General features: G+C 45.3%; 2 protein-coding genes across 2 annotated transcripts; one reads left to right on the plus strand and one right to left on the minus strand.

Annotated features, from left to right (window-relative positions):
* The first annotated feature begins 2184 nt into the window (after positions 1-2184).
* LOC119268993 (probable E3 ubiquitin-protein ligase RZFP34) lies at positions 2185-7432 on the plus strand. Its single transcript, XM_037550730.1, has 12 exons — positions 2185-3554; positions 3717-4245; positions 4341-4428; positions 5072-5131; positions 5221-5253; positions 5351-5428; positions 5522-5565; positions 5681-5721; positions 6223-6305; positions 6408-6499; positions 6589-6694; positions 6831-7432. The coding sequence occupies exons 2-12, from the start codon at positions 4076-4078 to the stop codon at positions 6933-6935; spliced, it is 900 nt and encodes a 299-aa protein (XP_037406627.1). The 5' UTR covers positions 2185-3554; positions 3717-4075; the 3' UTR covers positions 6936-7432.
* Positions 7433-22481: 15049 nt separating this feature from the next.
* LOC119268994 (FCS-Like Zinc finger 8-like) lies at positions 22482-24664 on the minus strand. The gene is made up of 3 exons (XM_037550731.1): positions 24403-24664; positions 22999-23732; positions 22482-22910 (listed from the first exon to the last, which is right to left on the minus strand). Exons 2-3 carry the CDS (start codon positions 23691-23693, stop codon positions 22790-22792), a joined length of 816 nt encoding a protein of 271 aa, XP_037406628.1. The 5' UTR covers positions 23694-23732; positions 24403-24664; the 3' UTR covers positions 22482-22789.
* Between the last annotated feature and the right edge of the window lie 2751 nt (positions 24665-27415).

The raw sequence follows: 27415 nt of genomic DNA on the forward strand, positions 1-27415 counted from the left end.
AAAATTCTCGTTGATGTGCCCTTGTGCACACATCAGCCCCTAATAAGAGAGAATTCCTTATTTGGCCCTTTCTTAAAATTTGTTTCCCTTTTTGGCCCAAAATAAAATATTTTTCCCTTTTTGACACTTAAAGTTAATTTTGTTCCCTCAATGACATTTCTGTCTCCTTTAGTCACTAATAATGTTAAGTATGAGGTGAAAAGACCATTTTACCCCTAGTGCACTATGTGACTGTCCACGATATTTAAGTAAAAGAGTAACCACTGATTTTATGAAATATGTTCATTGATGTTTTGCATATATATGCACTTCAATATTTTTTTTCCTTAGCTAAACTGATCCGTGCATACAAAAGACGGAAAACATCTGCTCAACTTCCTCGTAAAAAAAACATCTGCTCAACTCGCATAATCATATCTATGATAAGTACAATTTATCACGTTCAAAGTACCCCGACACATACTCATAAATCTTCTAACTAACACACGTTTAAAACTACAGTACACATAATAAATCCTGCGAACAAGTGGACCGCGCGAGCCGGCTGCTATACACCACGCGGACGGCACGCAAACGAGGACGACGAGAGCGTATGCTGCTGGCCACGAGCAGCCGGACACCACTCGCCCGGAATGAGAGGTAGTCGCTGTTGTTCGTCGTCCCGTCCGGGCAACTACCTCTGCCTCCCCTTTCGCATGGCGCACGGCTGCTGCAACGTGCAGTTCCGGTATCAACTCCCTGCCACAGATGCCAACGCCATGGCCGCCAACCACCGGCGTCGCAGCAGTCGGATTTGTTGGTGGCCGAGATGCACCAACGCCTTCGCCAGCTAGAACAGCTAGCTACCTAGCCCGGCTGGCTCGATCCGTCTTGATCGATCAAAGCTAGCACAACTAGGTACGTAGCCCGGCGTTGCACACGTACACAACTCCTATGTTTTTTTATAACAACTCCTATGCCTTCTTTTAGCTACCGCGATGTAGTGACACCAGTCCTACAGTACATGGACACGTTCACGCACAAGTAATCAAGCATACATGCATGGGATGCTATTGTCGTATTTAACACCAACAAAGAAGACCACAACCGGCCAGGAGTGCTGGAACACGCGCATGGGCACACGCCGTTCCATGCATGCCGAGGTCGACGATCCGTCACCCTCCGCCTTGCCATGAGCAGCAGCAGCATCAAATCGGGGTGGGAAATAGAGAGAGAAGTTCGGTCATGGGGTTTCTTCTTCATTTTACCTATGAAGTAAAGCAGGGGTAAAAAAAGACTTTTTGGATTGCACCTGATTGTGTTAGTGGCCAAAAGTGATGAAAATGTCATTAAGGGAACAAAATAAAGTTTAGGTGTCAAAGAGGAAAAAAATGATTTTGCAAGGCCAAAAAGAAAAAACATATTTAAAAAAAGGCCAAATAAGAAATTCTCTCCCTTAATAATGCTAAAAATCATCATTCATTGGTTTGCATACGCCCGCCACACAAGAGCGTCATCGTCGTATTCATATTGGCTGGTGAATGGCAATCATAAGTCCAATAATGGCGAACCAATAATTTAGTCCACGTAAGAGGTAAAAGTGGCCTCGTCACGTACAAATTACGAGCACCCTGCAAAACTCGAAACTGTACAGCCGTTATGCGTTGGCAAGCTAGCGTTGGCTTGAAAAGAGCTCGTCTAGCTAGACACGAAAAGAGGATCCACGATAGTTATCCACGTGATGCAAACTCACGGTTGCGTTGCGTGGCGTGACTCAACTGATCTGGCCAAAACTGGAGGTGGCCAGCTCGGCCAGCTTAGTACGATGTCGATGCCTCCCCAAATTGGAAATTGGAAATGGGACAGGGATGAGCACGCTGTGCCACTCGATGACTCGATCGTAGTACTACGTGACAGGGCATAATTCCACGTACCCATTTTATTTCCTTGATTGAAACGATACCGAATCCAGTCCACGCCGGGCTGCTCCTCCCATCCACTTGCGTCCTCGTGGGCGGGCTGGTGGGCCTGTGGGCGGTGGATAGTGCAACTTTGATATTTTTCGTCGGCCTAAAACGTACGCAGCAGGGTAAGGCCGAAACCTCCCCTCCCCAAGGCCAGCCAGGTCCGCGTCACCTCACCCGAATCCTCTGGAAACCGTGTGCCCTCAGCCTCCGTTTAAATACCTCCCCCATAAGCTTCCAGTCTGACAAATCTCTCTCGCTCAGCTTACGCCACTCCTATACTAATCCCCAAAAAAAAACTCTCACAGCTTTCGTCCCGACCCACTCTCGATTCCCCTCCCCGAAACGCCGCTCCAGGATTCAGCCGCGATCCGATCGCCGAGGCGACCGCGCCGTCCCGCCCACTCGATTCGGTCGTGTGCGCGCTAGGAAGTTCGTCCGTCACGCGCCTCGCGGTTTTGTGTTCGTTTTCCCGTTCTGGTTTCCTGTGGCTCGCTCGGTTACCGCTTTTAATCTTATAGCTAGCTCGATCCATCTGTGTTACTGTGTAGGTATGTGTGTTCTTCTGATTGCCTGCGCCCGCAGTAGATGCTGGTCATGACTAACTGCTTGATTGATGGATTGCTTGATTTTGGTTGTGGTGACTAATTTCCTAATTGGATTTAATCCTGCTCCTCAATTGGTTCGTTGACTGCTGCTTGATGTTATTGATGTGCATCCCGAAAATTCGATCCAGTTCACTTTAAACCAGTGGCGTGGGTTCCATCTATTTACTGGCCACGACTATTTCTATTTGGGCGTGTGGGATCATGGCTGCACAGAGCATTATCAGTAATTCACACTAGTACCATGTATTTATACATACGGCCGATGAAGCGGCATGAGCTGTGCAAATGGACTCCTGTTATTTCAGAAATTTTGAACTTCGTAGATCCTATCATACGTCCTATATTTTTGGATTGAACTGGCAACTTATATCCTTCTTGATCACACTCGTGCTGTTCTGGCTAATCCAAAAGTACCATGGACACTGGGCCACTGCATTTTGCTTCCTCTCCATGTGCCTGAAACGGTGCCCCTGTTTTGGTTCCTCATTCAACTCTCATTTGTGCTTTTGTTTTCGTTCACCAATTAAAAAAAAACAGTGGATATGCTTGTAAAAACGTGTTGAGGGCTCATTCTCGAAAAGAAAAAGAAAAACAAGGTTGAGGGGAAACTATCACTCTTCTAGACAAGTTACCTTCAGGCATCCTAGTTAAAGAGAGCATGTCCAGAAGGCAGCAACTTGCCGACTACTTACTTGCTGCGTGCAGCATTGGTTACTAATTTTTTTTACTGCTTTGGCACAGAGTTGGGGGAATTCACTTATGCAGGTTCTTTCAATGATGCTGCTTCACTAGTTACTGAGACGATCCCTATTCAGTAGGAAATTGTAGATAGGTTACATTTCAGGTACAAACCACTGAAGTCTTAATTAGGACGCTGGCTTTCTCAAGATGTTCTTGATGGGAGAATTAGAGGAAGTTTAGTTTATTTGCGGATATTGCACGACTTTAAACCAATGTTTGGACAAGTTTCTTCCGTTCAAGATGAAGCCGGTGGCTGCTGGAGGTAGGCTTCCTTGTAATCTGACTTCTTAAGGGACCTTTCTGTTCGATAAAAACATTCAACGACGGTACTAGCTAACACGTCAAAACCTTATCATGAAACCATCCCATCGCCTTCACTTTTTTTTTCCTGGCATTTGATGCTCTTGCCTGTTCCTCTTGCCAGAGAACGGGGGGCCAGCACCACGGTAAAACAGATGCAGATGGATCACTGTGTACGAATTGCTTGGAAATTCTTCTCTGGATGGATATCAGTTGTGTAATTTGTTTTCTCACAGCTCACAATCCAGCTAGTTTCTTCTAGCTGTGACTATGAGGTTTTTGCTGATTGGAGCAGTCCGGCGTTGCTTTGGTCTTGTGTCAATATGCCTGGTCTTCAGCAGTATTCAGCAACCAGAACTACATGCAGTGGTTTCCTCTGTGACTGCATTCTCTATTGAGAGTCATCCTGCTAAATGCATAATACTTGCAGGTATTTGTGTTGCATTTGCAACGCGATAGCTTTTGTGCTACCAAACAGCCGACATGGGTGCCGTGCAACTCGAGTCTGTTGCTGCTCAACATGCACATGCTAAGCTAAATGTGGATTCACTTCCTCAAGGCCCTTCGTTGTTTGATGGAAATGACACAGCCAGGATTGATGGTTCTAAGTCTGATGAGTACGAAAGATTTGAGAAGGGATTAATGCAGTATGGGTATGTCCTATTATCTCATGAGTCAATCTGCTCACAGTAATGAGTTCCTTGATAAATTATTGTCGTGAGAACTTTACAAGCATGTGCTGTTGCAGATGTGCGCATTACCGAAGGAGATGCCGCATACGAGCTCCATGCTGCAATGAGATTTTTGATTGCCGGCACTGCCACAACGAATCAAAGGTACAATTTCAAGAACAATGTCTTGAGTTTTTAATTTTGCATTCATATTCTCAGTGGTTGTAAGGCCGGAAACTAGAATTGATGATAAGTTTGTACATGGGGTTTGATTAGAGCTTTGACTGTTGTTTATGCTGCTATTTGAATCTCACGGTGGAAAAATAATCTGATTTAGTACATGTTATGTGCTGATTCAAGGACACTATTAACATTAACGGTATGTTGGGAGCTATAATATCGTGTGATATGTCGAAACATCATTAACATTTAACCTTGACAATTAATATGATCAAGTCTTGTTCTATCTCTTGATTTTTTTTCTGGATGCATGTAAGGTTTTCCACAAATGATCTATACTTTCTATTATGGTTTAAGTGTTCATATTTTTGTTCTGGAATGATTTTTAAAAATATAGAGAGTCATATTAACAGCATGTTGGGAGCTGTAATATCATGAGATAGAACACCATCCACATATTGTGAACCGTTGTTCTATTTCTTGGTACATCTCTTATACTTTGCTTATATTGTGTATAAGTTTTTTCGTAAAAGATTATGCGTTCTGTTACGGTTTAAGTGCTCATTATTTGTTCTGGATTTTATTTTATTTGGAAAATGTGGAGAAATAATGTACTATGTATTCACAGAATTCGATTAAAATTGATACTCTTAGGCGACATGAACTTCCACGCCATGAACTGCAGCAGGTTTGTTTTGTTTTGTTTTGAGGTATACCACTACTTTGCAACCCTCGTTACTCTTACAGTCATGCTGAGTTGGTTCTTGATCTAAGCAGGTCATATGCTCATTGTGTGGCACTGAACAAGAGGTTCGTGACTGAACCATAGTCATTGCTTCATAAAAGTAGTGTTTTCCTGTATAGCGTCAATGTATCATGACGATGCTTCTTGCTTATCTGTTGCCAGGTACGACAAATATGCATCAACTGTGGTGTATGCATGGGAAAGTATTTCTGTGAAGTGTGCAAGCTCTTTGATGATGATGTGAGTAAGAGGAGTTTCCAGTTTTGGGTGTTTTGTCTTCTTTGATCAAGTTGTGGCAGTATGCCATGCTAAGACTTAATTTTGTGATTCCAGGTCTCAAAACAGCAGTATCACTGCCATGCGTGTGGAATATGCAGGTATGCAATTTTTTCCTGGATAATTTCCAGTATTGGAATTGTATGGATGTATCTCCCTGAACTATTTCTTTTTTAAACTTGTGTTTAAATTTGAATTTCGTTCTTATCTTTGCAGAATTGGTGGCAGGGAGAATTTCTTCCACTGCTCAAAATGTGGTAATGCGTCGCTCCTGTGTCTAAAATTGCTTTCTTGAAAGTACAATGTACTAGTATGATGTCATGTAGGAGGCTTGCTGCAGCATGTTTGTGCACGTATATTTGTTTGTAGACTTGTGCGGTTACACAATGTTTCGTGACTTGTAGTTGATTTGGCCAGAAAATAACAAGAATTGTTCTCAGAGATATTTTCATTTTGCTGTGCGTTATAAATTACTAGGTGAATAATGCTATATAGTATTTTTCAACTTTCAACTCCAAAATCCACGAATTTATTAGTCTATTCCTCAAGTTCTTTAGTCATTCTAAAGCCTTAACTATAGTATAGTTCACTTCTGTTTTTGAAAGAGTGTACATTTTATTCGTGCTACCTTTGTTTAAAAAATCTCAGTTTAATCGGGCTTATGTCATTTTTTATGTTTACGAATCAGTTTCATATAACTGTAATCACTTTATTCCATTCAGTTGGTTTAACCCTTCTTGTTTATGTATCTCATGCAGGATGTTGTTATTCCAAAGTGTTGAAGAACAGTCATGCATGTGTTGAAGGAGCCATGCATCATGACTGTCCAATCTGCTTCGAGGTTGGTGTTCAGTTGCTCATTTGTATTGCAGCATATTGTTTGATGAATGGCTTAATTTCTGATTTCAAATTATCTTCTGGCTGACCCTGTCATGATTTCCAGTACTTGTTTGAGTCGAGAAATGATGTCTCTGTTTTGCCATGTGGTCATACAATTCATGAAAAATGCCTGAAAGAGATGAAGGAGCATTGCCAGTAAGTTTAACTTGGCCTTCGATATACGCTGGTTTATCATGTGTAGAACTAGGCCTATGGCAGCTGACATGTCTAAAACCAAATTTTAGATTTGCATGCCCGCTCTGCTCCAAGTCGGTATGTGACATGTCGAAGGCATGGGAAAGACTGGACGCGGAACTAGCGACTCTGTCAAACTCCTTCGACGATAAAGTGGTAATGTTCTCGTTTCACGTCGTTTTCTCATACGAGCATCATACTCGGCACATTGTTAACCAATTTCATTGCTAGATAATTTGAACTGAAAAGTTAAATATGTTGGCCGCTGCTGATCCACTTTTCCTGGTTGTAGGTTCGCATATTGTGCAATGATTGTGGGGCAGTATCAGAGGTGCAGTTCCACTTAATTGCACATAAGTGCCATAGTTGCAAGTCGTACAACACCCGGCAGATTTGAAGTAGTGAAGCCCTGGAGGGATTGTACATTCTTCCTGGAAGTTGGTGAGAGTGCTACGGCGGTGGAGATTCATTCATCTACGTGATGTTTGCTGCGAAGGCACATCACTGGACAATTTATCTGCGTCCACTGCAGTTAGCAGCCGTGGTTGTCCTTCATTAGTTTCTTCATCGTTTCTGTTAGTTCAAAAAGTGTGTAACAGTTTCCGCGTTTCCGTTCAAGCCTTGCATATTTCAGCACAACGTGGCAGACTGGTAGAATTGTGCTCTACTCGATTGGCATCATTTCCTCGGCATTGGTCAGGCCTGCAACGGATAGGATCTCCTCTCCAGGGAGAGTGGTGTGTGCATGCAGCAGGCTGTGTGGCGTAGGGTTTATGGTTGCAAAATGTCTTGATCAACAATTTCAATTTCAGTGATCACCAAGTTGGGCTGTGATTTCCGGGCCTACATTGTTGCAGCTTTTTCATTCAGTTTATTGCATGCCTTGCCGGTTAATGTTCCTGGCACCTCTTTGGGAGGATTGTTATCTGAGCAATGCTGTTGATGCAAAAGCTCGGCAGAGGCAACTCCTCGCTAGGCGTGGAGTCGTGTAGGTTCCTCGAATGGCGGTACTGCCAATGCTAGTTAGGGTTCTTGGGCTTCATAGAGATGTTATTTTAGGACTAAAAATATTTGTTTAATCGTATGCAACTCTTTTCTTAGAGATACATTCTGTATAAGTATTTCAGCTCAGTTGAAATTATGAGATAGATTTCCCCCGCAAAAAGAAAGAAGTTATGAGAAAGATTCAATTATTCTAGTATGTTGTAGCAAAAAACATTATTTCAATCATATTGTACACAAGAGGGCAATTATGCAAATGTTCAAGTCCTCAAACAGAAAAAACTGAATGTTTTTTTTACAACACACATGTTCATGTCTTTTATACGTGTACACAAAATTTCGTGAAGAAACAATGTGTTGTGAGTTGTGACCTAGGAAAAAAAAAGTGCCCTACAAAGCTTATATTGTATTTTGTCGTATCATTTGTAGCTTCACAAAAATTTACACGCAGTCATAACAAGTTTGTTACAAAAGAAAAATTAAGAAATTTTGTACCCCTGAAAGCAAAAAAAAAAGCCCTTGTGTCACAATTATGTGTTCTTCCTATTTCAACCTTTCAAAAAGAAGAAAAGATCATATAAACTTGCAAAGCCAACTTGTAACGCCCTCGATGCACTCACTACAGAGCACGGCATGGCAAACTAAGCATACACCCATCAAGAATACATGGCATAGAAACTAGACATGGTAAGAACAACAACATAGCATGCACGGATCAATAGCAACATCCTCGGCAAAATCGCTAACAAGTCAACAATCTGCCAGGATTCACGAAATAGCAAAAGTAGAGCTCGATTGACTCAAGGTAGGGTGCTCCATAATTGCAAACAAAGATATGGATGAATAGAGCACCACCATGTTAACAAATCATCCTTACTGATCATCCTCAAAAGAGGCATGGATCACTAGGAAACAACATGAACATATGGCATAACGATAAAAACAGATCAAGGACTTAGTGAAATTCTAAGTCCCTGAAATCAGCATTACCGATTGCACTACTTTGCAAGCTTGTGCTAGTCACCACACATATCACAAAAATACATGGTAAGCACCTCTGTAAAGATGGCATGGCATATAACAAAACTCATATAGACCTCAGGAGCATATCATGCACACATTAATCAGGGCAAAAATGACAAATATCTATTTGATGAAACAGATCTGGCAATTTTATCACATAGCCCTCTTCCAACAGCATTTCGGGCATCAAGATGAGCTCAAATGAAAATGATGCAATGAGAAGAAATGATGTACTCGTTGAGACGAACATTTTGATATGCCACACGTGCAAATCGGAGTTACAGATGCGGAGTTACGACATGAAGAAAATCGCTAAAAATACTGAGAAACTGGGGACTTAGTGAAATCTTTACCCTCCGGATCTAGGGTTTACTGTTCACCGATCCAGATCCAGTCGCGGTACTGTAGCTGACGGCGCTCGAGGTCACCGGCGAGTGCGGTGGTCACCGGAGGAGAGCGTCCGGTGATGGGGCGGCGGATCCGGCAAGAGGGAAGCGGCGGCGCGACTCTGCAGGGCGTCGGGACGCCGCGGCGACATCGGCGAGGCAGGGGCGGCGAGGTGGCGATGGAAGCCATGGTGGCCGGCGATGGCGGACGCGGTGGCGCGAGGCAAGTCCGGCAAGGGCGGGCGCCGGCTCGGGGGAAGGGGAAGCGGGCGCGGGCGACGCTCGGCTCGGGCCGGGGAGGGAGGCGCCGGCGGAGTGACACATGGCAGCCTACGAGTGGCTGCGGGCGGCGGCGGAGAGGCGTCCAACGCGGGCGGACATGTCCGGCGCGACGCGAGGAGGATTCTAGGGTTAGGGGGAAGAAGACCCGTGATTTTGGAAAGGGGTCTATTTATAGGCCTAGAGGGAGCTAGGAAGCTCAGAATGAGGTGCGGTTTTCGGCCACGCGATCGTGATCGAACGCTCTAGACGATGGGAGATGTTTTGGTGAGTTTTGGGCCAGATAGGAAGGGTGTTGGGCTGCAACACAAACGAGGCCTTCTCGGTCCCTCGGTTAACTGTTGGAGTATCAAACAAAATCCAAATGGCACGAAACTTGACAGACGGTCTACCGGTAGTAAACCAAGGCCGCTTGGCAAGTCTCGGTCCAATCCGGAAATGTTTAACCCCCACACACGAAAATAGGTAGAAAGGGGCACCGGAGGAGATAGGAGCGCCGAAATGCAAAACGGATAACGGGGAAAATGCTCGGATGCATGAGACGAACACGTATGCAAATGCAATGCACATGATGACATGATATGAGATGCATGACAAAAGCAACAACACACGAAGACAAAACCCGAACCCGAGGAAATAAAATAACTTAGTGCCGGAAACGGCAAGAGTTGGGATACGTATAAGGTAAATTACATCCGGGGTGTTACAACACTCCACCACTACGAAAGGATCTCGTCCCGAGATCTAGGATTGGAAAAACGTCGGGTACTCAGAACGAAGGTGATCCTCGCGTTCCCAGGTAGCTTCACGGTCGGAATGGTGTGACCACTTGACTTTGAGGAATTTGATTGACTTATTGCGAGTCTTGCGTTCAGTCTCTTCAAGAATAGCAACTGGGTGCTCACGATAAGAGAGGTCTTCTTGGAGATCAATGTCTTCGAAGTTGACGGTGCGGTCAGGGGTCTTGAAGCACTTGCGGAGCTGAGAGACATGGAACACGTCATGCATGTTTGCAAAGTTTGAAGGAAGCTCGAGTTGATAGGCGAGATCGCCTCTCTTGCTGACGATCTTGAAAGGACCCACGTATCTAGGGGCAAGCTTCCCTTTGATACTGAAGCGATGAGTACCTTTCATTGGAGAGACGTGGAGGTAAACATGGTCTCCGATCTCAAAAGCCAAATCACGATGCTTACTATCATAGTAGCTCTTCTGGCGGGATTGTGCTGCTTTGAGGTTATCACGAATGACCTTGCACATCTCCTCTGCCTCTGTGATCAATTCATTTCCGAGAAGTTGACGTTCACCGGTCTCTGACCAGTTAAGAGGAGTACGACACTTCCTGCCATAGAGAATTTCAAATGGGGCCTTGCCCGAACTTGCTTGAAAGCTGTTGTTGTAGGAGAACTCGACATATGGAAGACAATCTTCCCACTTCATACCGAAAGAGATAACGCAAGCCTTGAGCATATCTTCGAGAATCTGATTGACACGCTCGACTTGACCGCTAGTTTGAGGATGAAAAGTTGTGCTGAAACGGATGTTGGTGCCCATGGCCTTCTGAAAAGAATCCCAAAACTTGGAGGTAAAGATGCTGCCACGGTCTGAAGAGATCAACTGTGGAATGCCGTGCAGAGAGACAATCCGAGAGGTATAAAGCTCTGCCAATTGAGCCGCTGTGATAGACTATTTGATAGGCAAAAAGTGAGCCACTTTAGTGAGTTTGTCGATGACAACAAATATAGCATCATTGCCACGCTTGGACTTTGGAAATCCCGTCACGAAGTCCATCTCAATGTGGTCAAACTTCCATTCTAGAATGGCAAGAGGTTGGAGGAGACCAGCTGGTTTGTTCTGCCTTCACTCTTCTGCAGACATCATATTCATTCACGAACTGAGCAATCTCGCGCTTCATTCGAGTCCACCAATAAGCCTGCTTGAGGTCCTGGTACATCTTCGTACTCCTAGGGTGGATAGAGAGGAGTGAATTGTGAGCCTCGTTCATAATGACTTTACGAAGGTCACCTTTAGGCACAACAATGCGATCCTCGAAGAAGAGAGTATCCTTGTCATCAAGGCGATAGCACTTGTACTTGGGTTGACTCTTGGCAATCCCAATCTTCACCTTCTTCACCATAGCATCAAGAAGTTGAGCCTCGCGAATCTGATCTTCCAAAGTAGGAGAGACTTGAAGGTTGGCGAGGAAACCTTGAGGAACAACTTGCAAATTGAGTTTGCGGAAAGCTTCACAAAGCTCGGGTTGGTAGGGCTTGAGAATCAGACTGTTGCAGTAAGCCTTCCTGCTCAATGCGTCAGCAATCACATTGGCCTTGCCTGGAGTATATTAGATGCTCGGATTATACTCTTGAATTATTTCGACCCAACGAGTTGTTGGGGATCGTAGCAGAAATTTAAAATTTTCTACGCATCACCAAGATCAATCTATGGAGTAATCCAGCAACGAAGGGAAGGAGAGTGCATCTACATACCCTTGTAGATCGCTAAGCGGAAGCGTTCAAGTGAACGGGGTTGATGGAATCGTACTCGTCGTGATCCAAATCACCGATGATCCTAGTGCCGAACGGATGACACCTCCGCGTTCAACACACATACGGAACGGAGACGTCTCCCACGCCTTGATCCAGCAAGGAGGAAGGAGAGGTTGAGGAAGAGAGTCCAACAGTAGCACGACAGCGTGGTGGTGATGGAGTGACAGTTCTCCGGCAGGGCTTCGCCAAGCTCATGCGGAGGAGGAGAGGTATTGGAGGGGAGGGACTGCGCCAGGTTCAAGGGGTTGTGGCCGCCCTCCCACCCCTCCACTATTTATAGGTGGGGAGAGAGGGGGACGGCCCCCCTTAGATCCCATCTAGGGTTCGGGCGGCGGCCAAGGGGGAAGGAGTGCCTCCCAAGTCAAGTGGAGGCCCTCCCCCTTAGGGTTTCCCCTCTCCCATGCGCATGGGCCTTGGGGGGGCTGGTGCCCTTGGCCCATTAAGGTTAGGGCGCCCCCCTACATCCCATTCTGCTGTATTGGACGTGGTGGAACATTTTCTGGACCTCCGGACCCCTCCGGAATCCTCCGGAACCTTCCAGCAGCTTCCCGGTACAATACCGGAAAACCGAACTTTTCCCGGAACCCGAACAACAACTTTCCATATATAAATCTTTACCTTCGGACCATTCCGGAACTCCTCGTGACGTCCGGGATCTCATCCGGGACTCCGAAAAATATTCGGTAATCACATACAAGTCTTCCTAATAACCCTAGCGTCATCGAACCTTAAGTGTGTAGACCCTACGGGTTCGGGAACCATGCAGACATGACCGAGACAACTCTCCGGCCAATAACCAACAGCGGGATCTGGATACCCATGTTGGCTCCCACATGTTCCACGATGATCTCATCGGATGAACCACGATGTCGAGGATTCAATCAATCCCGTATTCAATTCCCTTTGTCCAGCGGTATTGTACTTGCCCGAGATTCGATCGTCGGTATCACGATACCTTGTTCAATATCGTTACCGGCAAGTCTCTTTACTCGTTCCATAACACATCATCCCGTGATCAACTCCTTGATCACATTGTGCACATTATGATGATGTCCTACCGAGTGGGCCCAGAGATACCTCTCTGTTACACGGAGTGACAAATCCCAGTCTCGATTCGTGCCAACCCAACAGACACTTTCGGAGATACCTATAGTGAACCTTTATAGCCACCTAGTTACGTTGTGATGTTTGGCACACCCAAAGAACTCCTACGGTATCCGGGAGTTGCACAATCTCATGGTCTAAGGAAATGATACTTGACATTAGAAAAGCTTTTAGCATACGAACTACACGATCTTTGTGCTAGGCTTAGGATTGGGTCTTGTCCATCACATCATTCTCCTAATGATGTGATCCCGTTATCAACGACATCCAATGTCCATGGTCAGGAAACCGTAACCATCTATTAATCAACGAACTAGTCAACTAGAGGCTTACTAGGGACATGGTGTTGTCTATGTATTCACACATGTATCTGAGTTTCCTATCAATACAATTCTAGCATGGATAATAAACGATTATCATGAACAAGGAAATATAATAATAACCAATTTATTATTGCCTCTAGGGCATATTTCCAACAGTCTCCCACTTGCACTAGAGTCAATAATCTAGTTCACATCGCCATGTGATTAACACTCATAGGTCACATCGCCATGTGACCAACATCCAAAGAGTTTACTAGACTCAATAATCTAGTTCACATCTCTATGTGATTAACACTCAATGAGTTCTGGGTTTGATCATGTTATGCTTGTGAGAGAGGTTGTAGTCAACGGGTCTTGCCATATTCAGATCCCTATGTATTTCGCAAAACTTTATGTCATATCGTAGATGCTGCTACCACGTTCCACTTGGAGCTATTCCAAATTGTTGCTCCATTATACGTATCCGGTATCTCTACTCAGAGCTATCTGGATAGGTGTTAAGCTTGCATCGACGTAACTCTTTACGTCGAACTCTTTATCATCTCCATAACCGAGAAACATTTCCTTATTCCTCTAAGGATAATTTCGACCGCTATCTGGTGATCCAGTCCTAGATCACCTTTATACCCTCTTGCCAGACATGTGGCAAGGCACACATCAGGTGCGGTACTCAGCATGGCATACCATATAGAGCCTATGACAAGAGCATAGGGGACGACCTTCGTCCTTCCTCTTTCTTCTGCCGTGGTTAAGCTTTGAGTCTTACTCAACTTCACACCTTACAACTCAGGTAAGAACCCCTTCTTTGACTGATCTATTTTGAACTCCTTCAAAAACATGTCAAGGTGTGCGTTCTTTGAAAGTATCATCAGGCGTCTTGATCTATCTCTATAGATCTTGATGCCCAATTTGTAAGCAGCTTTATCCAGGTCTTCCTCTGAAAAACACTCTTCAAACAACTGTTTATGCTTTCCAGAAATTCTACATCATTTCGAATCAACAATATGTCATCCACATATACTTATCAGAAATGTTGTAGTGCTCCCACTCACTTTCTTGTAAATACAAGTTTCTAGCAAACATTGTATAAACCTAAAAGCTTTGATCACTCCATCAAAACATATATTCCGATTCCGAGATGCTTGCTCTAGTCCATAGAAGGATTGTTGGAGCCAGCATACCTTTTAGCATCCTTAGGATCGACAAAACCTTTTATTGTATCACATACAACTTTTCTTACGAAAACTTGGTAAGAAAACTTGTTTTGACATCCATCTGTAAGATTTCATAATCGAAAAATACAGCTAATGCTAACATGATTCCGACAGACTTAAGCATCGTTACGGGTGAGAAATTCTCATTGTAGTCAACTCCTTGAACTTGTGAAAAGACTCTTTCCCACTAGTCGAGCTTCATAGACGGTAACATTACCGCCCACGTCCATCTTCTTCTTAAAGATCCATCTATCTCAATGGCTTGCCGATCATCAGGCAAGTCCACCAAAGTCCATACTTTGTTCTGATATATGGATCCTATCTCGGATTTCATGGCTTCTAACCATTTATCGGAATACGGGCCCACCATTGCTTCTCCATAGCTCGTAGGTTCATTGTTGTCTAACAACATGATATCTAAGACAGGATTACCGTACCACTTAGGAGTAGTACATATCCTTGTCGACCTACGAGGTTCGATAGCAACTTGATCCGAAGCTTCATGATCACTATCATTAACTTCCTATTCAACAGACGTAGGCACCACAGAAAACATCTTTCTGTGTTGCATCACTCTCTGATTGAAGTAAAGGTTCGACAACCTCATCAAGTTCTATCTTGCTCCCACTCAATTCTTTCGAGAGAAACTCCTTCTCGAGAAAGGACCCGTTCTTAGCGACAAACAATTTGCCCTCGGATATGAGATAGAAGGTATACCCAACTGTCACCCTTGGGTATCCTATGAAGATGTGTTTGTCCGCTTTGGGTTCGAGCTTCTTCGGCTGAAGCCCTAAGCATCGCATCCCCAAACATTAAGAAACAATAACTTTGGGTTTCTTGCCAAACCAATGTTCATATGACGTCGTCCCAACGGACTTAGATGGTGTCCTATCTAAAGTGAATGCAGCTATCTCTAACGCATAACCTTAAAATGAAAACGGTAGATTGGTAAGAGACATCATAGATCGCACCATATCTCATAGGGTTCGATTACGACGTCTGGACACACCATTACCTTGTGGTGTTCCAGGTGGCTTCAACTGTGAAACAATTCCACAATGTCTTAAGTGATTGCCAAACTCATAACTCAGAAAATCCCCTTTTGATCAGATCGTAGGAACATGATCTTATTGTTATGATGATTCTTAACTTCACTCTGAAATCGCTTGAACTTTTCAAACATTTCAGACTTGTGCTTCATTAAGTAGATATACCTATATCTACCCAAATCGTCAGTGAAGATGAGAAAATAGCGATATCCACCGCACGCTTCAATTCTCATTGGATCACACGCATCAGTATGCATGATTTCAAACAAGTCACTTGCCCGTTTCATTGTACCTGAAAACGGGGTCTTAGTCATCCTGCCCATGAGGCATGGCTCGCATGTGTCAAGCGATTCAAAATCAAGTGACTCCAAACATCCATCGACATGAAGTTTCTTCATGCATCTTACGCCAATATGACATAAGCGGCAGTACCACAAGAAAGTGGTACTATCGTTATTAACTCTACATCTTTTGGCGTGAACATGTGTATTACTACGACCGAGATTCAATGAACCATTAACATAGGGTGCATGACCATGAAAGGTATTATTCATGTAAACAGAATAACCATTATTCTCTAACTTAAATGAATAGCTGTATTGCAATGAACATGATCTAATCATATTCATGCTCAACGTAGACACCTGATAACATTTATCTAGGTTCAATACTAACCCCGAAGGCAGATGGAGCGTACGATGGTGATCTCATCAACTTTGGAAACACTTCCAACACATCGTCACCTCGCCCTTAGCCAGTCTCCGTTTAGTCCGTAGCTTTTGCTTCAAGTCATCAATAATAGCAACTGAACCGGTATCCAATACTCAGGTGCTACCAGGAGTACTAGTAAGGTACACATTAATAACACGTATATACTTTGTTGAAGTTTCCAGCCTTCTTATCTACCATGCATTTGGGGTAATTCCGCTACCAGTGACTGTTCCCCTTACAATAGAAGCACTTAGTCTCGGGTTTGGATTCAACCTTGGGTTCCTTCACTGGAGCGGCAACTGATTTGCCATCCATGAAGTTTCCCTTCTAGCCCTTGCCCTTCTTGAAACCAGTGGTCTTGTTAAACCATCAACACTTGATGCTCCTTCTTGATTTCTACCTTTTGCGGTCTTAAGCACCACGAACAGCTCCGGGATCAACTCCATCCCTTGCATGTCATAGTTCATCACGAAGATCTAGTAGCTTAGTGATAGTGGCTAGAGAACTCTATCAATCACTATCTTATCTGGAAGTTTAACTCCCACTTGATTTAAGTGATTGTAGCACCCAGACATTCTGAGCACATGCCCACTAGCTGAGCTATTCTCCTCCATCTTGTTGGCAAAAGAACTTGTCAGAGGTCTCATACCTCTCAACACGGGCATGAGCCTGAAATCCCAATTTCAGCTCTTGGAACATCTCATATGTCTTATGACGTTCAAAACGTCATTGGAATCCCGATTCTAAGCCGTAAAGTATGGTGCACTAAACTATCAAGTAGTCATCAGGATGTGTCTGTCAGGTGTTCACAACATCCACAGACGACATTGTAGGGGTTTGCACATCGAGCGGTGCATCAAAGACGTAAGCCTTCTGTGTAGCAGTGAGGACACTCCTCGGACTACGGACCTAGTTCGCATCATTGCTTACAATATCTTTCAACTTAATCTTTCTCTAGGAGCTACAACGTGAGCTATTTATCTACAACATATTTGCAAAGACAATTTAGACTATGTTCATGATAATTAAGTTCATCTAATCAAATTATTTAATGAACTCCCACTTAGATAGACATCCCTCTAGTCATCTAAGTGAAATATGATCCAAATCGACTAGGCCGTGTCCGATCATCACGTGAGACGGACTAGTCATCAACGGTGAACATCTCATGTTGATCGTATCTTCTATACGACTCGTGTTCGACCTTTCAGTCTTCCGTGTTCCGAGGCCATGTCTGTACATGCTAGGCTCGTCAAGTCAACCTAAGTGTATTGCGTGTGTAAATCTGGCTTACACCCGTTGTATTCGAATGTTAGAATCTATCACACCCGATCATCACGTGGTGCTTCAAAACAACGAACCTTCGCAACGGTGCACAGTTAGGGGGAACACTTTCTTGAAATTATTACGAGGGATCATCTTATTTAAGCTACCGTCGTTCTAAGCAAATAAGATGTAAAACATGATAAACATCACATGCAATCAAATAGTGACATGATATGGCCAATATCATTTTGCTCCTTTTGATCTCCATCTTCGGGGCTCCATGATCATCGTTGTCACCGGCATGACACCATGATCTCCATCATCATGATCTCCATCATCGTGTATTCTTGAAGTTGTCTCGTCATCTATTACTTCTACTACTATGGCTAACGCTTTAGCAATAAAGTAAAGTAATTACATGACGTTTAAGTTGACACGCAAGTCATAAATAAATTAAGACAACTCCTATGGCTCCTGCCGGTTGTCATACTCATCGACATGCAAGTCGTGATTCCTATTACAAGAACATGATCAATCTCATACATCACATATATCATTCATCACATCCTTTTGGCCATATTACATCACAAGGCATATGCTGCAAAACAAGTTAGACGTCCTCTAATTGTTATTGCAAGTTTTTACGTGGCTGCTATAGGTTTCTAGCAAGAACGTTTCTTACCTAAGTGAAAACCACAACGTGATATGCCAATTTATATTTACCCTTCATAAGGACCCTTTTCATCGAATCCGATCCGACTAAAGTGGGAGAGACAGACACCCGCTAGCCACCTTATGCAACTAGTGCATGTCAGTCGGTGGAACCAGTCTCACGTAAGAGTACGTGTAAGGTCGGTCCGGGCCGCTTCATCCCACGATGCCGCCGAATCAAGATAATACTAGTAAGGGCAAGTAAATTGACAATATCGACGCCCACAACTGCTTTGTGTTCTACTCGTGCATAGAAACTACGCATAGACCTAGCTCATGATGCCACTATTGGGGATCGTAGCATAAATTTAAAATTTTCTACGCATCACCAAGATCAATCTATGGAGTAATCCAGCAACGAGGGGAAGGAGAGTGCATCTACATACCCTTGTAGATCGCTAAGCGGAAGCGTTCAAGTGAACGGGGTTGATGGAGTCGTACTCGTCATGATCCAAATCACCGATGATCCTAGTGCTGAACGGACGACACCTCCGCGTTCAACACACATATGGAACGGAGATGTCTCCCACGCCTTGATCCAGCAAGGAGGAAGGAGAGGTTGAGGAAGAGAGTCCAACAGCAGCACAACGGCGTGGTGGTGATGGAGTGACAGTTCTCCGGCAGGGCTTCGCCAAGCTCACGCGGAGGAGGAGAGGTATTGGAGGGGAGGGACTGCGCCAGGTTCAAGGGGTTGTGGCCGCCCTCCCACCCCTCCACTATTTATAGGTGGGGAGAGAGGGGGCCGGCCCCCCTTAGATCCCATCTAGGGTTCGGGCGGCGGCCAAGGGGGGAGGAGTGCCTCCCAAGTCAAGTGGAGGCCCTCCCCCTTAGGGTTTCCCCTCTCCCATGCGCATGGGCCTTGGGGGGGCTGGTGCCCTTGGCCCATTAAGGTTAGGGCGCCCCCCTACAGCCCATGCTGCTGTATTGGACGTGGTGATACATTTTCCGGACCTCCGGACCCCTCCGGAATCCTCCGGAACCTTCCGGAAGCTTCCTGGTACAATACCGGAAAAAAAACCGAACTTTTCCTGGAACCCGAACAACAACTTTCCATATATAAATATTTACCTCCGGACCATTCCGGAACTCCTCGTGACGTCCGGGATCTCATCCGGGACTCCAAACAACATTCGGTAATCACATACAAGTCTTCCTAATAACCCTAGCGTCATCGAACCTTAAGTGTGTAGACCCTACGGGTTCGGGAACCATGCAGACATGACCGAGACAACTCTCCGGCCAATAACCAACAGCGGGATCTGGATACCCATGTTGGCTCCCACATGTTCCATGATGATCTCCACGATGTCGAGGATTCAATCAATCCCGTATTCAATTCTCTTTGTCCAGCGGTATTGTACTTGCCCGAGATTCGATCGTCGGTATCACAATACCTTGTTCAATCTCGTTACCGGCAAGTCTCTTTACTCGTTCCGTAACACATCATCACGTGATCAACTCCTTGGTCACATTGTGCACATTATGATGATGTCCTACCGAGTGGGCCCAGAGATACCTCTCTGTTACACGGAGTGACAAATCCCACTCTCGATTCGTGCCAACCCAACAGACACTTTCGGAGATACCTGTAGTGAACCTTTATAGCCACCCAGTTACGTTGTGATGTTTGGCACACCCAAAGCACTCCTATGGTATTCGGGAGTTGCACAATCTCATGGTCTAAGGAAATGATACTTGACATTAGAAAAGCTTTTAGCATACGAACTACATGATCTTTGTGCTAGGCTTAGGATTGGGTCTTGTCCATCACATCATTCTCCTAATGATGTGATCCCGTTATCAACGACATCCAATATCCATGGTCAGGAAACCGTAACCATCTATTGATCAACGAGCTAGTCAACTAGAGGCTTACTAGGGACATGGTGTTGTCTATGTATCCACACATGTATGTGAGTTTCCTATCAATACAATTCTAGCATGGATAATAAACGATTATCATGAACAAGGAAATATAATAATAACCAATTTATTATTGCCTCTAGGGCATATTTCCAACACGAGTCTGCCTGAGGTTGAGATTAGGCTGAGTGAAGATGTACTTGAGACTCTTGTGGTCAGTGAAGATGTCCACTTTTCTTCCCAATAAGAGATGTCTCCAAGTCAAAAGAGCATGCACAACTGCCGCCAACTCGAGGTCATGAGTGGTAGTTCTTCTCGTTGGGCTTCAACTGGCGAGAGGTATAAGCCACAACTTTCTTCTCTTGCATCAACACTGCACCAAGACCTTGAAGAGAGGCATCGCAGAAGACCTCGAACGGTTTGGATTCATCAGGAGGAGTCAGAACTGGAGCAGTGACTAATTTCTCTTTCAAGGTGTTGAAAGCGATGTCACATTCTGGAGACCAAACGTACTTCACGTGCTTCTGGAAAAGGTTTGAAAGAGGCTTCGCGATCTTTGAGAAGTTCTCAACGAACCTTCGGCGGTAGCTTGCGAGACCAAGGAAGCTGCGGAGTTGCTTCACGTTCTGAGGTGGTTCCCAATTCACAATTGCAGACACCTTCTCAGGATTCACCGCTATGCCCTTGGCAGAGATGATATGCCCAAGATAGAGAACCTCATCGAGCCAAAACTCGCACTTTGAGAACTTGGCGTAGAACTGATGTTCTCCGAGCTTATCGAGCACCAAACGCAAGTGCTTGGCATGATCTTCCTTGTTCTTCGAAAAGACCAGAATGTCATCGAGGTAGACCAAGACGAAGTCATTTGTGTAGGCGTTGAAGATGAAGTTCATCATGCGAGAGAAAGTCAGAGGAGCGTTGACGAGGCCAAAAGACATGACAGTGTATTCATATGAACCATAGCTTGTTTTGAAAGTCGTCTTGGGAATATCTTGCTCACGAATTCGAATATGGTGATAGCCCATACGGAGATCAAGCTTGAAGAATACTTGAGCACCTTTGAGTTGTTCAAACAGCTCGTTGATGTTGGGAAGTGGGTACTTGTTCTTTATAGTCTTCTTATTCAATGGACGGTAGTCAACACAAAATCGGTCCGTTCCATCCTTCTTCTTCACAAAAAGAACTCCACAACCCCACGGAGAACTAGGTCGGATGAGACCCATTCGCTCTTGAATATCGAGTTGCTTCTTCAGCTCCTTCAACTCTTCCGGTCCAAGCTTGTAAGGACGTTTGCAAACAGATTCCGTGACAGGCTCAAGATCGATGACGAATTCAACTGGCCGGTGCGGAGGCATTCCTGGAAGCTCTTCTGAAAAGACGTCTTGATATTCACAAACGACTGAAATTTGAGAGATGGCATCCAGTTCACCCTTCTCATTGAGAGAAAACAGACGGATGGTATCATCACGAGCGGCAAAGACAATTACATGCTCAGACGAATGAGTCAATTGAATCTGCCTGGCTGCACAATCAAGCTGAGCCTTGTGCTTAGAAAGGCAATCCATTTTGAGAATAAGATCAATATCCGAGTCACCAAGAACCGTAGGAGAAGACAGAAACTTGTAGTCACCCAAAGTGATAGTAACATCCGGAACAATGGAGTTAGCATTCATGCGCCTACCGGGAGAGACAACTGCTATCGGTATAGGCAAAACTTGCAAAGCCAACTCTACCCGGAGGAAAACTGAAACGACCCTTGGGAAAAGAAGTTGGTGATCCTTGTTCAAGATCCTGATGACAAAATATCAGGTGATACAAGAGTTTTAGGTGCTACCATGATACGGGTTTTCGTGAGCCATTGGATGAGAGATGTAAGGGTGACAGCCATCCTTTTGGACTTGCACGTAAATATCAGATTCTGGAAGCATTTTTCTGCAAAGTTGCAGGAGCTCTGTTTGTGGCCGTTGGTTGTCTGATCGAACGGTTCGAGGGAGTTCGTATCACGGGAGCATCTAAGCTCCCGTATCACCTGCAGATGCTGATATGCTCAAGTCGCAAGCGATGAATGACGCTGACGCTGAAGTGAGTCCTCCATTCTCCTTTCTCCGGGCGCATTGGATACCCTTGGCGTTTTGCCTGTAGCACTCGTACTGTAGGCTTGCCTACCTGCGCCCGTCCTTATGTCGATGCAACATGGTACTGTAGCTTCGCTTACACAGGGCCCTCCTGCTGCTGCGACGGCTACAGCACAATGAATGGCAAAGCTGGTGATAATTGCACTGCGACTGTAGTTAGTGCCTCTGACTACCCACCAGAGCAGAGCATCATACTGTACTGTAGTTTTCACTTTTACCTTTTCCTCAGGAGAGCAGCAGAGAGCAACAATGGCTCTCTATGATGCACAACTTGCAGGAACAAACTCGGATGGCCACAACTTGCAGGATTTTTAAAAAATATATAAGAGGGTAATATAATTGATATAATTGATTGATTATAATATATTATGGCACATCGATATCTGAGTATTTCTACCAGTCTTGCAGCCAAAAAGGAATACTCCCAATACCCATGAAAATGGTCCAGCCATTGCGCTATGGCAGACACTGGCTAAATCAAAACCTCTCCATTCATACAAAAACCAGAATGAGAAGCGTTTTTCTCCCTCCCTTCCCCTGCTGCTGAGTCCTACCAAGTTCCAAACCAAAATAAAGAAAGAACAGACGCTTTGTGGGCAACGCCTCCTCGCCACCACCACTAGCAACATCAAGCAATCTTCACCAATGCAGATCAGCAGAGGAGCCGCCGGAATCCAGCACCATGAGCTCCACCTCCACCTCGTCTATCTCCTCCTCCATGCAGCACTTCCTGCACTCGTTGCTGCAGAACAACTCGCCCCTGCATTCCAAACCCAACACAAAACTCAACAACTGAACAACACACCATATCACATCAGATGGAAGCAAAAAATGGTTTCAGTGCTCACAGATACATGAAGGTATCCATGTCCTCTCGCAGCCGCTTCCTGCAGTGGGAGCACGAACCAGAAGCGGCGGCACCAGCAGCCGGCATCGACGGCCATGACGGCTCCTCGATGGGCTCGATGGTGAAAATCGGCCTCTTGGAACGCACGCCGTTGGGCACCTCCACCGTCTGGCCTTTCAGGATGTGCGTCGTCCTCGGGTTCGGGCCGTGCTCGATCACGCAGGTGTACTCTTCATCTTCACAATCACATTGAACGAAGCCTGTGTTCTCCTTCATGGCGGCGCCAAGGCCAACCGAACCGGTCTTCTGACACGACGATGCATCATCGGCAGCCACCTTTGGCAGCCCAAGCTCGAGAAATGGCTTGATGGATTCAAGGAACGAGTTCTTGCCGCCAAAGTGCAACGAGCCCTCGTCGGCGGTGAGGGCATCGACAAGGCCGAGACCGACTCTCGGGGAGCCGGTTCTGAGCTTCAGAAGATCAGCCTCGATGCCTAGCAATCCAGTGGGCTTGAGATTGGTGCCCAGAGTGTTTGACGACGGCAGGTTCTTGAAATCCAGAGGAGAGGTTGGGCTCCAGACTGAATCAGGGTCCACTGCGTTCAGGCCTTTGCTGCTCAGCCGCACAAAGAGACCAGGCACCCTGAAGAATCCAATGCTCCTCTGCGCAAGGCTCTGATCGGCGCAGTTGTCCATGGCTTGCTCTTGAGGAGCACAGGCACTAGCAAGTTGCCTCTGAAACAGTCAAGCGGTTTGTTTTTTAGTATCAGATCAGTCAGCAGTGAGTGACGAGAGCAAAGAAAAGTTCAGATAAATTTCAGCTTTTGCTTTTACTCATATGGGTCAAAGGATCAATCAACCAAAGAGAACAAAAGAACGATGATTGATTAACCGGGTACATGATTTTTTTAATGAAAACTAACAAATTGCCTGCCGGCTCCAAGCACAAACATCTCATCCTTGCAAATCAGAAAAAAAAAACCCCGCAAACTACACTCACTTGAAGAACATGGTGAAGGTAAGAAAACAAGAACACCAAGCCAGACGGATAAACAGCAGAAGCTCTTCTCTCCCCAATCTTATTACTCCCAAATCCCAACGGCTGCTTCAACAAGGATTTACAGGAATGCAGCAATAAAACTCCGAGCTCCATAACCTGGCACTGCGACGGCCACGAAAGGGAAGGTCGAAGGCGGCATTACCACCGACCAGAAACCATCTGACACGAATCGCGGCGGAATCAAGCAACCAGTAAACGAAAGCCGTCCAATCTGAGGCCCGGACTGGGAAACTAACCAAGAACCGCAAAAACTTCCGGGCCAAACATACACAAATCTAGAAAGCGCGGCGGCATCTTTTCCACTCAGGGAGAGTAGTAGCAGTGGGTGGGACGGTGGGTGCGTACCTCGCGGTCGATTCGGCGGCCGGGCGGGGATGCGGCGGCGCCCCTCCTCGCGCGACGGGACTAACAAGGGCCGGGGAGAAGAAAGGGGGGGAATGGGGTGGGGGAGGCTTCCGGGGCACTCTGCTTCTCGCTCTAGTCTAGACTCGCTGCCGCTCCGTGCTTTCCATGTGGTTTCTCGGGCGTGCTTGCTGGTGTGTTTATGGGGAGAAGACAAGTGTCCTCGGCGCGGACACGCAGCATGCAAAAGCAACGGGCGGGTGCGGTGCGGTGCCTTCTCCGGGGCTCCTCGCCTCTCTCTCTCCCTCTCTCCCTCTCTCCTAGTGTAGTGCAGTGGTACCTACTATTTTTGTTCTCTCTTCTCCTTTTGTTTTTTTCTTCCTTTTTCTTTTGTGTTTCCTGGAAGGCACTCCAGTGCTGCTCCATGTGACTATTTCTACTTTTTGGAGAACATTAACTCGGGTACGCCTAAGTTTAGCGACGTAATGGTGCTGGCTTTATTTTATTCTACGTCGACAGTTTACTTCATCGGTTAACTTCGATGACATTGGAGATGCTTTCGGTTATGTTCTCAGATGACTTTATCCAGTGCTTCCGGACCTTCTAGGTCCTGCTTTAATAAGAAATAATAAAATAAAATAAAGTGTTTTTATTTGAATTATCTCTTGTTGATTTTAATTGGGTGTATCACTGTATTTGCAAAAAAATAATGTATCACTATATGTACTCTTGTAAAAATGTCACTTTTTGTAGCATCTTCGTTTATACTCTCTCCGTTTCTAAATATAAATCTTTGTAAAGATTTCACTATGAACCACATACTGATGTATATAGATGCATTTAGAATGTAGATTCATTCATTTTATTCCGTATGTAGTTTATAGTAGAATCTCTACAAAGATTTATAGTATATTTTTTTTTGAGAATCTCACAAAGCTTTATTACTGAATCATAATGTTCATAGGTACAAAAAGAAGATCGCCGGGTTGTCCTAGCCAAGTGTGTCGGCCAAACCCTAAAGATAACGCATGCTTTGCGAGATTATGGGCCTCCGTATTGGAGGTCCTATACTCATGAGTAAACGAACATGAAATAAAGGTAGTTGCTCTAGTCTTGATTTCCTCGACAATGGCTCCAAATTCTGCTAAGCTTTCCTGTCTGATTGCATCTACCACCACCTTGCAATCGGAGGCAACAAGTAAATGGTTGATATAGAGATCTTCTGAAAGTGCTAATGCCTCCCGAACAACTAGTGCTTCTAGCACTTGGGGGTTGTGCAGTCCTCTGAAAACGAGAGCTGACGCTCCCATGAACAAGCCTCTCTCATCCCTGCAAACCACACCAACTGCCCCAAACGTACCTGGGCGTGACACGGCCGCGTCCACATTGAGTTTGTAGTAATCTGTTGGTGGTGGAATCCACATACGGGGTCGTGGTACTGCTATCCCATGTGCTTCCTCCTTCTTCTTCTTCAAAAACTCTATGTCTGATAAGTAAGCTTTGATGAAGTTGTCAGTGGCAAACGGAGTCTGGTATATATCCTCATGTATAGCTTTCCGTCTTGCACTCCAAATCGCCCATAAAGTAACAATCATCAACTGAAATTGCTCCGGTGGAAGAGAGTCATTCATGGCAAAGAGCCACAGCCGTGCGTCAGGTTCTGAGGTTGCCCACATGTGCTCGACCATCTCAGCTTCTGAAAGTGCCCACACACACCTAGACACATTACACTCCAGCAAAGAATGCCGCCAGCTATCCTGCCCTCCGCATAGGGAGCAAGCACTCGTAGTGGCCATATGACGATGGTTTAGGACATCTCCCGTAGGGAGTGAGTGTTGCGCCAATCGCCAAGTGAAAAAGCGCAGTTTCGGTGGCACTGACATGTTCCATAGCGAGTTCCACCCCCTCATCTCATGTTCAGAGTTGGAAGGATCCTCCCTTTCCTCCAGCCATGCCTCGCGCCCAATCTTGATCTTGACAATCATCTTATAAGCTGACCGTACAGAAAAACGCCCCCTTGGATCATCATTCCATGCCCAGAAATCGTCCACACGCCGTGTACAGAGCGGTATTTGCAAGATCGCCTCCACATCAATGGGTATGAACACCTGTCTAAGCAAGTCCTCTCGCCATGCAGCTCTAGTGTGGTCGATCAGATCAGAAACCAGTTGCGGTGGGTCAGCAACTAAGGAGGCCACCGGCTTCATCATTTCGTCCCTTGGGATCCAACTATGTTGCCATATGTTCGTGGTAGTTCCATCACCAATACGCCGGATAGCTCCTTGGGTGATAATATCTCTCCCATCAAGTATAGATCGCCACACCTGAGAAGGATGTGGACCTAGTTGAGCTTCAAGGACTGTACATTGTGGAAAATATGATGCTTTAAGGATTTGTGCACTAAGAGAGGAGGGATCATTCAATAATCTCCAAATTTGCCGAGACAAAAGTGCCAAGTTGAAGATTTCTATATCCCGAAAGCCAAGTCCTCCCAAACTTTTCGGTCGGGTCATCAAATCCCAAGCTACCCAACATGGTTTCCTCTTGCCTCTCTTGCTCCCCCACCAAAATTGACGAATGAGTGACGTAATGCTTCCACAAAGGCCTCGAGGTAATCTGAAGCAAGACATCAAAAAAACTGGTAAAGCTTGAGCCACAGATTTTATGAGAACCTCCTTTCCTGCCACTGATAAAAGTTTCTCCATCCATCCCTTTATCCTTTCCCAAACTCTGTCTCGTAAATATTTGAAGGTGCCATTTTTGGACTGTCCAACATCGGTCGGCAGACCCAAATACTTTTCACTCAAAGACTCATTCTGCACATTAAGTATATTCTTTATCTCCACCCTAAGGGTCTCCGGGCATCCCTTACTGAAAAATATGGACGATTTATCATAGTTTACCCTTTGGCCCGAAGCCAAGCAATATGCATCAAGTAGGTTTGAAACCTCATTTGCCCCCTGGACACTAGACTTGAAAAGCAGCAGGCTGTCATCTGCAAACAAAAGGTGGTTCA

Source organism: Triticum dicoccoides, chromosome 3A (genome assembly GCF_002162155.2).
Source record: "Triticum dicoccoides isolate Atlit2015 ecotype Zavitan chromosome 3A, WEW_v2.0, whole genome shotgun sequence".
In the NCBI taxonomy this organism is placed as follows: Eukaryota; Viridiplantae; Streptophyta; class Magnoliopsida; order Poales; family Poaceae; genus Triticum; species Triticum dicoccoides.

Coding starts and splice junctions, on each gene's coding strand:
- LOC119268993 (XM_037550730.1), top strand. CDS start 4,076: ATGGGTGCCGTGCAACTCGAGTCTGTTGCTGCTCAACATGCACATGCT. Junction 4,429..5,071: donor ACTGCCACAACGAATCAAAG/GTACAATTTCAA, acceptor ATGTATTCACAG/AATTCGATTAAAATTGATAC. Junction 5,722..6,222: donor CTTCCACTGCTCAAAATGTG/GTAATGCGTCGC, acceptor TATCTCATGCAG/GATGTTGTTATTCCAAAGTG.
- LOC119268994 (XM_037550731.1), bottom strand. CDS start 23,693: ATGGACAACTGCGCCGATCAGAGCCTTGCGCAGAGGAGCATTGGATTC. Junction 22,911..22,998: donor ATGGATACCTTCATGTATCT/GTGAGCACTGAA, acceptor TTTGGAATGCAG/GGGCGAGTTGTTCTGCAGCA.